At 38.9% G+C, this 12,834-nt stretch overlaps 1 protein-coding gene across 1 annotated transcript in view; it reads right to left on the bottom strand.

Annotated features, from left to right (window-relative positions):
* Nucleotides 1-7,365, bottom strand: part of LOC114148738 (neuroligin-4, X-linked-like) — a 29,472-nt gene extending 22,107 nt beyond the window's left edge. The window contains exons 1-3 of the mRNA XM_028024195.1: nt 6,831-7,365; nt 3,173-4,100; nt 2,528-2,680 (exon numbers count right to left, since the gene is read on the bottom strand). Of these exons, the coding sequence (XP_027879996.1) occupies nt 2,528-2,680; nt 3,173-3,644 (625 nt within the window). The 5' untranslated portion in view covers nt 3,645-4,100; nt 6,831-7,365. The remainder of the gene's footprint in view (nt 1-2,527; nt 2,681-3,172; nt 4,101-6,830) is intronic.
* Nucleotides 7,366-12,834: the final 5,469 nt, after the last annotated feature.

The raw sequence follows: 12,834 nt of genomic DNA, 5'->3' as shown, positions 1-12,834 counted from the left end.
GGGAATTCAACATTTTTTTCTCTTCAGAGAGCAATGAGTTGAAGAGCCATGGAGTTAAAAAGGATCAGATTCAAGTCGATGACAGTAGTGGAAGGAAAAAATGGCTTCAGGGAGGTTTTGTTTCCACAAGGGATGCTGAACATGTTTCCATTCAAACAAGAAGGAATAGCGGGAGAGAAACTGTGCTCTGGGTAAGAAACAAATCACTGATGGTTTGAGCATTTTTATAGCTCATTGAAGGATTAAATGACCCAGATGGTGAAAATTGTATAAATTTGTTCAGAAAAATGAGCTGTTGTGTTGAGATTAAAAAGTTACATGCAGAATCACCTTATACAAAACTGTAATGAATCATTAAGGATCCCTGGATAATAGAGAAATAAGTTGAAAGATAATTATCAACCTGCCAGAATTAATATTCTGAATCAAGTCGCAAACTATAGGCATATCTCAATAAATTAGAATATCAATGAAAAGTTAATTTATTTAATTAATTAAATATTAAAAAGTAAGACTTTGGGCATGCCGTGGTGGCGGAGGGGTTAGCGCGACCCACATTCAGGCAAAAACGTAGCCTCGACACGGGTTCGACTCCCGGACCCGACGACGTTTACCGCATGTCTTCCCCCTTCTCCTTCCCCCTTTCCTGTCAGCCTACTTTGAAAAAGGGACACTAGAGCCCACAAAAAGACCCCTTGCGGGGCAAAAAAAAAGTAAGACTTTTATATACAATTATTATTCATGGAGTAATATCTTTCAAATGCTGAATTTTGTTCATGTTGATCATTGCAGTTTGCAAAGTTGCTTCTTAAAAACACTGGCTACCACATAAAACTAATAAACATGTATCCCATCATATTACAGTATTTGAAAGTTTAGTGGAAGGAAAAGCTGTGGAAGAAGCAAGTGTTCTAGCAACAGAGAGAGATCTGTGAAACAAATTCAAGAGTCCGGGGGAGATTCACAACAAATCACCCCCAGTGGTTCTGATTCCACTGTTTGGAATCAGTGCTACTAGATTCACCACAAATAGATGTTTCCAAAACACTGGACATGTCCTGGACTGTTGTACTCTGTGGTGCAATCTTTGTTACCACTTTGCTACTCAACAATGCAATAAAACTTTTTTACTGCATAGAAATGGTGCATGAAGTGATGCAGTTGCAAGGGTCTCATTTTTAAAAGTTATCCCTTTTCCAAAGCCCTTTCACTTTAAATTCTAAATGACAAAAACTATTTATTAACACATTCCATTTGTGAAAGGAAAAATAATTCAAGTACTTCATGAATTGGTCCAATTTTTTCATTTAAGCAGGTGCAATGTCAGTGCATCCATGAATACTCTGTAAAACTATGTAGCCTGCAAACGACTTGTGTTGAGATTAATGTTTTTAATTAATGTAAGACATCAGAGTACACTACATTTCACATTACAATAGTTTTTCTGACAAACTATATTTTTTACTCCAAAAATTGTCCACTCCAATTTAAAAATTGTCTATCCCAATTCAAGCATTCAGCATGCTGAGTTGAGTGAATGGTCATCAGTGCAGGCAAAAATCTATGTTTTATAGCACTAGATTAGGTAACAATATTGCTATAACATGTTTATAGCAGAGGGAGGAACATTTGTGCAGTGCACATGTTTACATCAGGTCATGGAATTTTAAAATCCCCAAAAATGTGTGGTTGCTTATCTTACTTGGGAATTACATTACTTACACTATAATTTAATGTGTAGAAATTTGAAGATGAAAATAATTGACCTTTTTCCATTTGTCTTCACATACATGTAAACCAGAAAGGGTAAAGTGTAGGAAATACTTGGAAATTGATTTCTGAACTCTGGTCATACCTGACTTTTTAAGCAAATCTCCGTTTGACGAGCCAAGTAGTGCTACCTCTCTGCCAACCCTCAGCATTACAAAAAGGGAAGGGAAACCCGGCGACCTTGGTATGAACGAGCAAATTAAAGTGGTGCAGATATGGCATAAGGGCAAGGAATGAAAGGGAATACAGCTTTTCTGTGCACTTGTCCTTTTGGACAAAGAAGCCATTAGAAGTAAATTTGAAATGGTCCAGAGAGATTCCTTTTGAAACTTAATGAAACCTTTAAACCTTGACTAAACAGGTCTTTTTCAGTGAAAATTCTAGAATCCTATAACTACTGAGGTGCAAAAGCTTGACTATGCCAATTAATGACTTTATATATGATCTAATCAGATTTCCTCCACCATCTGAAAAAAACAGACACCCACAAAACAGTTCCAATAAATGGAACAACACTGTTGTATTGCTGCTATGGCAAAGTAGATGTTGGTTAAACTGGCAACATGAAGGGAAATTATTACATAAAATGAATACATTTAACGGAAATTAAGGTTTATTTTGGAAAAGTATTTCATACAAAACTATACTCATACTACTACTACTACTAAACTTATAGCTACTTGCTAGCTAATAACACAATGTCCTGCACATGGTTACACAAATGATGTATTAAACTGAGATAAGTGATTCTTTTTACCTAAAACTCCAAGGCGATAGTTGAGGGTTATGACAATGACATTGCCGTAGCTTGCGAGCACACTGCCATCCATCATGTTCCCGGTGCCTTCAGAATATGAGCCTCCGTGGACGTAGACCATCACTGGCCGCTGACCCCCCTCTTCATGGATGTCTGAGATAGACAGGCAGATTACCAATGTGTTCAAATCATCAAGGTGACATTAGTTAACCACCAAAAGCCAGAGGGTGCAGTCCTTGATTTGTGTGTGCATGTGCATGGGTTCACATGCATTTATATCAACCAATATGTATGCATGAGTAAGCCTGTGTCCTTCCCATTTTCCTCCACAAGTAAATGCGTAAACCCCTTAGCGACTGACGCAGGTGTCTGCATATTAAGCGTCAGTTCAACCAGCGGCATGTTGAAGGGGAAGAAAAAACAAGGCCCATTTTTAAAAACCTTTATTTATTTATTCAACAAGCCTGAGTATGTGCAGCAAGAACTCTCTGCCATGTTTTAATATATTGTCTAAAGTATCATTCTCTTAGCTCATGTATTCACCATAGGGCATAAACCATAACATGTATTCCCAACCTTAACTGTGCATGCAAATTTAACCGCCCCAGCCCCGTAAACTTACTGCACATCGACAAGTTCACTCACCTTCCTCTGTGGGTACGTAGATGTTGAGGTAGAGACAATCCTCGCTCTGGTGAGTGAGGTAAGTTGCTGCTATATCCAGGTTTGCAGTGAGCCAGGATGGCATCATATCTCCCAGCATGCTCCTCTCATCCAAAGCCTGCGGGCACACTGGAGCAAACTGTGTCACATTCCGTATTCCGGGCCACGGCAGAGGCGGCTCAGGTGCCTGAAAGCGGCGATCCCCAGTTGGTGGCCTTGCATATGGTACTCCCAGGTACTGGATGACAGGCCCCAGAAGGTCCGAGGGCAGAGGGGTCAGGATGCCACGAATGCGGCCCTGCGCCGTGGAAACAACAGGCACTGTCTGCTCAGCCGACAAAGAGGTCGGCTGGAGAGAAAGGGAGAAGCAAAGGGAAAGGAGGAGGGATGGAAATCCAAGTGGGGAGGAGAAGGGGGAGGGAGGGATAGTTCTGCTGGTCCTCAGCTCAGACATGATGGTTTGATTAGGCAGAAAACTAGAAGGATGAGGAGGAGAGTGAGGTGCTGGAGGCAGGTTGAGGGTTAGGTCTATGCTGACCCCTCAGAGGTATCCAACTCTAACGCACAGCTGCTGCTCAGCTTGGCCCATAACACACGCTGCACGCAGTCCTGTCTCTTGAGAGCAACCTTTTCCCCTTGTGTATGTGTCTGCATGTGAGTCAGTGAGTCTTTGCCTCTGAGTGTGCAGTGACTCAGTCACTGAGTCCCTGTGAGTGTACGTATGTATGTGCTGGAGAGTTTAAGTGAGCGTGTGTGTCCTGGACTGGCAATTTCAGCCTGCATGCATGTCGGTATGTATATACGTGTGTTGATGCATGTGTGTGAATGTGTCATTATGTAAACAGTGGCATCACTGTTCCTCTGTCACTCTCTCCTTCCGGTCACCCCCATAACATTCCCAGACTGACTCCTGGAAGCAAGAGAAGGGAGGGAGGGAGGAAGGGATAGAGAGAGACAGAAATAAAAGATGAATTTAATTAGTTTCCAGTGAAATACCCTCACACACACACATGCATGTATGATACACACGTCATCAGGCTTTTGCTGAGCTACCTTACTTGCTCTTTTAAAAATAGATATGAAAGTGATAGATGGGGCAAACGAGATGTTGTCCGCTCAGCTTAACTTGGTGTCAGGCTGTCAGGGCTGTTGCTGTGTCACATCCTCACTACAGACTGTTTCACAGATCACAGGACCTTGTTGGGGGAAGGGGTGGTGTATGTGTGTGTGGGGTGGGTGGGTGTCACGTCACACGCTTAATTAAATCCTGAATGCACCACGGGGCTCCTGACCTGTATGTAGCGTAAGGCTGGACACATGTGGCACAAACACACACTTGTTTCTCCTCCACACACACACACACACACACACACCTTGTTTTTTCCTTGACATCACACACACAACAAGCTGAATCAACTTTCACCCTGTTACCTCTGATTCCTACCCTTTGACCCCATGTTGCCAAGGATAGAGCATCCCAATTGTTTATCTGGATAATGGGGAGGTTTAAGGGGTAAGCCTTCACAGCTCTGAAAACTGAGATTTTTCAGAGGCACACTTAGAAACAAAAAGATAGAATATCTCCCAAATTGTTGTTTTTTTTGTCAGTCATTACATTTATGATGGAGTAATAACCTCTGTAATGTGCTTTTCTTATCAAATGGCAAAGATCAAATTTTCCCTAATTTAGAATGAAACAACCATTAGATGTGTGGTTAAATGTATACCTTTGTATGTTCTATGATATTGTTTTCATTCCTCCACAAGCTATGTCTGCTTGTTATATCTATTACTTTGTTTATATACTAGTGTATAAAGTGTTTATTCAGCAGTCATTAAGTAAATTTGAAGATGAGTGTGATAAAGTCTTCTATTTTGGCAGTACATTTTTATAAAAATGTGAATATTGAACATATCAAAGCAGATTTAGTCCATAATACAGTACAAGCAACTGAGATCCAGTTGCTTGAGTTACTGGATCTCAAGCAACTTGGCCTGTGTGCCTTTACACTCTTGTGTAAAGGCACACAGACTCTCTGAAACCAGACTCTCTGAAACCTTGATTTCAAAATAAAATGTAATATTTATTTTTATTTAAAAGGAAGATATTTCACACCTTGGCAACAGTCCAGATTTATTTATATCTCTACTTCAGAAGTGGCTTGACACAAGGAATTGTATAATTGTAACCTGTGACTTGGTGCCTATGCTGTGTGTGGTGGCTCTTGTGTGTGTGTGTGAAGTGACTCCAGTCATGCTCCACTCTTGCGAATCTCCTCCAAAGAGCTGAATGAGCTTTGATTCACAGTCATCTCAAGGCTGTAGTTATCCTTGCTAATTATGTGTTTTTACCTACCACTGTTTTTCCTTCCACTAAACTTTTCATTAAACAGCACCGTGCCAACTGACTTTGACATAGAGGGTATCAACAAATTTTTATTGGACAACTGTCAAGTCAGCAATATTTCCAATGACTGTGTCTAATTCTAGTTTGTTTTAGTTATTTATTATTATTATTATTATTATTGGGTTTACGCAGTTTTCGATTTTTCAAAAGATACATGTTTTGGTTTTCTAATAGCTGAAGCCTATAATGATCAAATTAACAGTAAAAAACACTTTGAATATATAATTTTGTATGTAATACAAAATATATTTCCACTGAATTTTTCCAATTCAGTTGAATTAGAAAAATAAACAAGTTTTATATTACTATTCTGACTTTTTTTTTTTTGATGCACCTGTATGTTTATGTACAAGTTGATGCATCAGCATCTTGAAAGAGAATCTTATTTTGACCACTACCAAAACTCAGGTGCCAAGAGTTAGAGGGAGGAGAGCAGAACTAAGGGCTGGGGTAACCTCAGTAAATGGGATTCAGCCTGTAGTTCTGGTCACCTTTCGTGCTCACACACACTCCTTTCTCCCTCTGTATCTCAAACACACACACACACACACACACACGCACGCACGCGCACCCCCACAGCTGCTTCCCAGCCGGGTCTCTCTGAGGGCCTGAAGATAGAATATTAACACATCCGGACATACACCCCCTCTGAGAAATTTCTATACAATCACACACACAGTGATCTCTCACCCGTATACCCCTCTATAATCTGCAGTCGTGTCAGAATATAGCTATGATCATCACTATCTCCTCTCTTCCTGGGTCGTATTGGTGCTGTCCAAGGTGCTAGTTAACATTCCAGTGGTGATCACACACACGCTGATGAATAACGCTCCATTTATCAAGGCAGACCCGCCGCCTGCCACCCTCCCCTTGGTTTATTTTCATATGGAAAGAACTGATAAAAGCAGCAACCAAAAAAAAAAAAAATAGAGGATGGGGAGGAAATGCTTGCCAGTGAGGCAGAATATCCCGTCTGAATCTCTATCGGCAATGAAGCTGACTACGGCAAAAAAAAAAAAAAAAAAAGAAAAGACAGGAAGAAAGAAAGAAAGAAAGAAAGAAAAACACACACACTCTACTGCTTTTTTCACCCGTTCTTTCTTTCACACACACACAGACGCACCCCATACCAAAATGCACAAAAACTCAATCTGCATTCCCGCTGCAGTAAATGAACAAAAAAAAAGAAAAAAGAAAGAAAAGAATCCCCAAATGACAGATGCACCGTACCCAGCCGGGGTGAGCGGAGTGAGATCCCGCGGTGCATGTTCTCCTCTTCCAGTCCACCGCAATGATCGCCTCGTGTTTTCGCTGCTGCGGCTGATCCGACGTGCCCGGGATGGGATATAGGGAGATATTCCTACGCTGCTGCTGTTCCTGCTGCTCCTGCTGCTCCTGCTGGTAAATGTGGTGGTGGTGGTGGTAGCGCGTCTCCCGGGTGAAAATAACCCATATAAGAAAGAAAAGAAAAAGAGGTGGTGGGGGGGGAGGATCAGCCCTCCAGTCCCTTTCAGTCCGCTGAAACGTGAAAGCGGTGGTGGGGGGGAAAGCACAGATAGTTGGAATGTAGGTATTTCTTCCGTGAACACAGGACCCAGGACGTTTAAATGATCAATCTCCTTCTCTCTCTCTTTCTCCCTCTCCCTTCCCTTCTTTCTTTCTCCTCCCCCATCTCCCTCTCTCTGCCTTTCTTTCTTTCTCTATTTTCTCCTCCTAGATGTGATTGGACAGTGTGGCAGGCAGCAGCTACTGATCCAATGATATGCACCTAGCTCTGCTAGACTGGGGGAGAAAAAAAAGAAAGAGGGGAGTAGGGGAGGCACACTATTGAAGAACATTTGTGGGTAAGCACGCATGGCTTCACACACACCTGTAGAGCATGACTAAATCACTATTGCTGTCAAATGTGGGGATTTATACACCTGCTTGCACACGCCACCTCTCATACACACAAATAATGCTGAAGTACACAGTGACCTCTTCAGGACCAGAACAGGAGAGTCTGTCCCCATTCTATTTAGCTATGGCTGCAAGCAGCTCCCTCCCTTAGGCGCTCCGTGTCAGTCGAGTGTGTGTGCATGCGTGCGGGCGTGTGTGCGGGTATGGTAATGCAGTTGGTCCGCAGTCGCTACTAACTGTGTTTGGGAACACTCCTCACGTCAGCACACCCTGCTGCAGCAGCATTCAGGACATTTCTATTCCTCTCCTCAACAATCTCCTATCCAGTCATCCATCTACTCCTGCTCCTGTGTCTGCTCTGGAGCTCTCTTGTGTCTGCTTAGCCCTCCTGCAGTTATTCTCCTTCTTTAAAACCAATAACGAGAAGGAGAAGAAGAAAAAGAAGAAGAAAAGGAAAAATAATGCTACTCAATTTGTGATGGGGTTTAAGAGGAGATTTAAAAGGATGACATTGACTTCTAGTCTAAGCTTCACAAAGTCTTGCAGTTTGGGACAGCAAAAGTTCTGTCGGTTTTTCTTTTTGAACTCAGAAATGAAACCCTTCCATTGGTAACATGAGCAAAACTCTGGCTTATATTGGCTTCCAATGTCATAGATGTAGATGAAGGTGAGGGCTGTTGAATTTTTCAAAAGTTGTAGCTGAAGTTCAGTGAAATCTTTTGCCCTCAGATTAAGGATGCCACAAGTATCTACAGAGATGTTTAATAAAGTTTAAAGAATACAGAATAGGACATCACCTAAAAACACAACAGACCCGCAATCATAAACACAGAACCCGACAATGTTTTCTCAGTAAATTTATTTCTAACAAGGCTGCTGATGGGATGTTCACAACAGCTGTTAGTAATAACCCAATCATCTTCCCAAATATCAGTCTTCAAATCTTGAAGGCTCTGAGGATCTGTTCTATATGCTGGTTTTCAGTTCTTTCAATGCATTTCAACTGAATTCAAGTCAAATGATTGACTTGATCATTCTATCAGCTTTGTATTCTCTCTGAAATAAACCAGAGGTTTTATTGGCCACATTTGGGATCATTGTTTTGCAATCAGACTGCACAGTGGCTGTACAGTAGCACTGTTGCCTCACAGCAAGAAGGTTCTGGGTTCAAATCCCAGCAGAGGGTCTTTGCATGTTCTCCTCGTGTGGGTGTGGGTTCTCTCTGGGTTCTCTGGTTTACTCTCACAGTACAAGTGACTGCTAGATTAATTGATTTCTCTAAATTTTTCCTTAGGTGTGGGTGTGTTTCCCTGCAACAGTTGATTGCAAATGCAGGCCACACTTTTTGGATATTTATTCATAGCTAAAGAATATTTATAGAGCTGTAATTGTCTTTCCATTTCACGGCAATGTAACCTCATGAAATGTGAAAAAGTTGGAGAAGTCTGAATACTTATGCAAAGCACTGTATGTATCATTTGTTCTGTTCGGAAAAAAAGTTAAATCATCATTAAAATATTTCTGTTGATCTTTACCACATGGTTATTTGCTATGTTTTCCCCTAACTAAACTTAACAGCAATGAATGGTTAAAACCTTTAAGGAACTACATTTGAATTATTGCCCTTTAATTTGCAGACTAAGGATGTTCTCTCCCCAAACTTGGCCAACCTGTGCAAAAACAAACAGCAAGCCAATTCATAACCTCCAGGGTGCATCTAATGGAAATCAGAACATGCTTTATGTTTCTGTATCCAAGTGGTTTTATTAGGTTGTTTTAAGGCTGTTAAGGAGATCTTGATAAAATAAAATCATCCAACTTTTTTTTCTGGACTGCAGTCTGAAAATCTTTCATTCGGTAAGCTTATTCCATCGTAGTTTTACAAGCATGCAGTGGAAATATCCGGCTTCCTCATATTTATCTTCTCTCAAGATCATCTTCACACCATGCTGCCTTCACTGTATATTCATACTTTGTCTGTACTCTGTCAGAGCTTGAAAACCAAACCCAAATCCCTTGTTTGCTTTATTGGTCAAAATCTTGACCAATAAAGCAGATTCTGATTCTGTAAGACTCCTTTGCAGTTAACTGAAAATTATTAGTCATTAGATATGAAGCCAAACTGGTGTTAAAACAACGTATAAGTCCTATCAGACTAGTATCCACTATAAAAGCCTTCTGTGTATGAAATACGTAATAAAGTAAGTAAGTTGTAACAAAGTAAGTAATATATATACATTTTCATTACTTGGTAAAACATTAATGACTGTCATGAAGTTGCTCCTAAACTAATACAACAGAATCAACCTGATATTTTCTCTTCATAATAAAAATATTTAAATATAGAAGTTTATCCATGTTACACTGTAGGTGTCTGTATTAAGCAAAATGCCATAGTAATCACAGTGACAAGGCAGCTGACCTTTTAATAACTTGGCTTCACTGAGCCGCAGTACTGCACTCTGTATGACATTTAAACAATGTATACATCATGCTCCTCCAGACTACTCGGGGTTACAACTACAGTTAGAATCAAACACAAATGTTACTGAATTCAATAAATGTATAAACTTCTCATATCTTCATTGTTAATGTACTGGAGCGATTGTCATTTTTAGAAACAGAAGCAACTTTTTCCTGTTGTCTGATCTCACAAAATCTTTATATTGATACAGTAATTTTCATTTTCATAATTAATTCCTCAAATTTTAGTTGGAACTGAAATTATTTTAAAGTATGTTTTATAATATAATTACAAAACAATTACAAAAATTACTATAATTTTGTTAGTTAAAAACTTAAAAACTAACTAACTTTTGACTTTTTAACAGCAGGTTAAAAGTTTATAAGTTTTAACCTGCTGTTCCTTCAAGTGAAATTGGAAAAAAATATTCAAGAGAAACAAAAAAAAACATTATGACACTTTCAAAGAAATGCTCGGAAAATTCCTCAAAACCACTGCTTTGACAAATATAATTTAACACATAATTTAGAATTTAAACTGTTCTGATGTTACCTTTCTATTTTTTCTTTTGTTTCACTCAAGTTAGTCCTTTTCTGTGGTGTAATAGGAGGCCTGGGAGGAATGTTTGTTGCCATAAACTGAAACAGCTATGACAAGCTGTGCACAGCGTCAGAAACAATTTATCATGCAAGAATAATACTGTCAGAAAATGGATTAATAGACTTGGACTTTGCAGTAATGAATTGCAATTTCTTCTCCACAGATTAATTCAAATGATTATGTTTCATTACTGTTTTTTAAATAACATTGTTATTGAAAAAAAAACTGACAAAGTGAAAAACAACTTCAGGTGTATTTCTTAGGTATTCAGTACTGAAGTGAGGAAAAAAAAAAAACACTGGTTTTGTCCTGATAAGGTCAAAAGAAACATTAGATACATGCATAAATGGAATTGCCCAGACTCATTCAATCTGGAAAGAAGCTATTTTCACATTCTGATAGATCTTGATTCCATGGAATCAGATTTGAAAAGTATTGAAGGACTTTGTTAATATATGCTTAAGTATCTTTTTCAGGTATTTGTATTTTATTTAAGTATTTATTTTTCTGACAACTTTTACTCCCTACATTTGAACTCAAATATCTATTCATTCCACTGCTTACATTCTCAAAACTGGCTTGCTACTTCTACACTTCAGTAGTACAAGATAAAATCAGCTGCATAATGAGAAGGTGGGACAAACTGTGGAACCACAGTCTGTGACAAGGAGAACAATGACATGGATGAAGAAAGTGAAACGTTGCAGACAACAGAAAAATTCAGAAAAGCGAGCCAGTCCGCATCCATGGCCTTGAATTCGCTCATCGACGTTGTCGGCTCCAATAATATTTCACACCAAATGTACTTTGTTTTGTCCTAGCCTAAAAAAAAAACATGTTCTTTGACGTTCAAGAACTCTTCATCTCTGTAAACTATCCTATTTTGGGTCTCATTCATTCTTAGGTTTGTGTTTACAATTTTCTGTCGCTTTTAATCTTGTCTTTTTTTATTTGTATCTTTTACCCCTTTCGCTCAAGTGGTCCTCCCATTTGCCAGGCAAATTTAGCTGTAAACATATATTTTTTTCTAATTCTGCCCTGCCCTAATTCTGATTAAAGTCTAATTTTAAGAAAATTAAATAAAAACTGATATTCTAAGTAGAAAAGATCAGAAAACAGCTTTCTAAAACCAGCTTTTGACACAGATTTATAAATGGAGAGAGGCTTATTTTCCCAATATTATACATTGGGAAAATAGTGTATATTTTTCCAAAATATATAATGTATATTTTCCCAATATATTGGAAAAATAATGTATATTTTCCCAATATATAATATGTTATCTTATCATAACAAAGCTTGTGTTGTGATGCTAATGCAGTGTTTCCCAACCCTGGTCCTCAAGGCACACTGTCTTGCATGTTTTAGAGGTTTCCCCGCTTTAATGTCCCTGATTCAACTGATTGCAGTTCAACAAACTCCTGTTAATCAGTCATCAATTGAAATCAGCTGGACTGAAGCAAGGAAATACCTAAAACATGCAGGGCAGTGTGCCTCGAGTACCACGGTTTGGAAACACTGTGCTAATGGATTACTTATAATTGCAGATACAACAAAGCAGTTTTTCTAATGAAAAGGTTAATATAGTTCACTATTTGGACCAACAGTGCAATTTTTCATCACGACAACAAATATTTTTAGGATCACAATAAAAAGGGTCCTTGTTTGTCAGAAATTGTACCAGATGTTCAAAAGATTCAGCCTAAAATGTAACACCAAGGAACATAAGCAATCAGAGCTGAACTTAAGGTTACGAGGGAGAAGCAGAATAATTACACTGAAGGTAACAAACAGGGACTGATATTTGCACCATTATTATCCAATGCCCATGCCCATGAGCAAACACAGCTTGTTTTTGCAATATTGCATTTTTTTATGCTGTTTATAAACAAAAGATAGGTTTTCTCATATCACCACGGGAGAGTGCATTGGCAACTTGAAATATACACATTACTTTTGGAAAAACATACGTTGCAAAAAATATACATGTTGAACCTTTTAACATTTTCTCAACCACGTTATATATTTTATTGGCATTTAATGCAAACGACACAATACAAAATAGTGCATAACTAACAAGTGGAAAAATTGTTTTACATGTTGCCAAAGTCTCAAAGTCAAAAAAAATGTTGTGTGCATTTGCATTCAGCCTTCCTGTGTCAATACATTTAAGAACCACCTTTGGCTGATATTACATGCGTATGTGTTTTGGGATAAGTAGCTACCAACTCCGCACATCTAGATTTTTAACAGTTTTTCAATGTTTTTATT

This window comes from Xiphophorus couchianus, chromosome 7 (genome assembly GCF_001444195.1).
Source record: "Xiphophorus couchianus chromosome 7, X_couchianus-1.0, whole genome shotgun sequence".
In the NCBI taxonomy this organism is placed as follows: Eukaryota; Metazoa; Chordata; class Actinopteri; order Cyprinodontiformes; family Poeciliidae; genus Xiphophorus; species Xiphophorus couchianus.
This window is presented reverse-complemented; position numbering and strand designations above follow the sequence as displayed.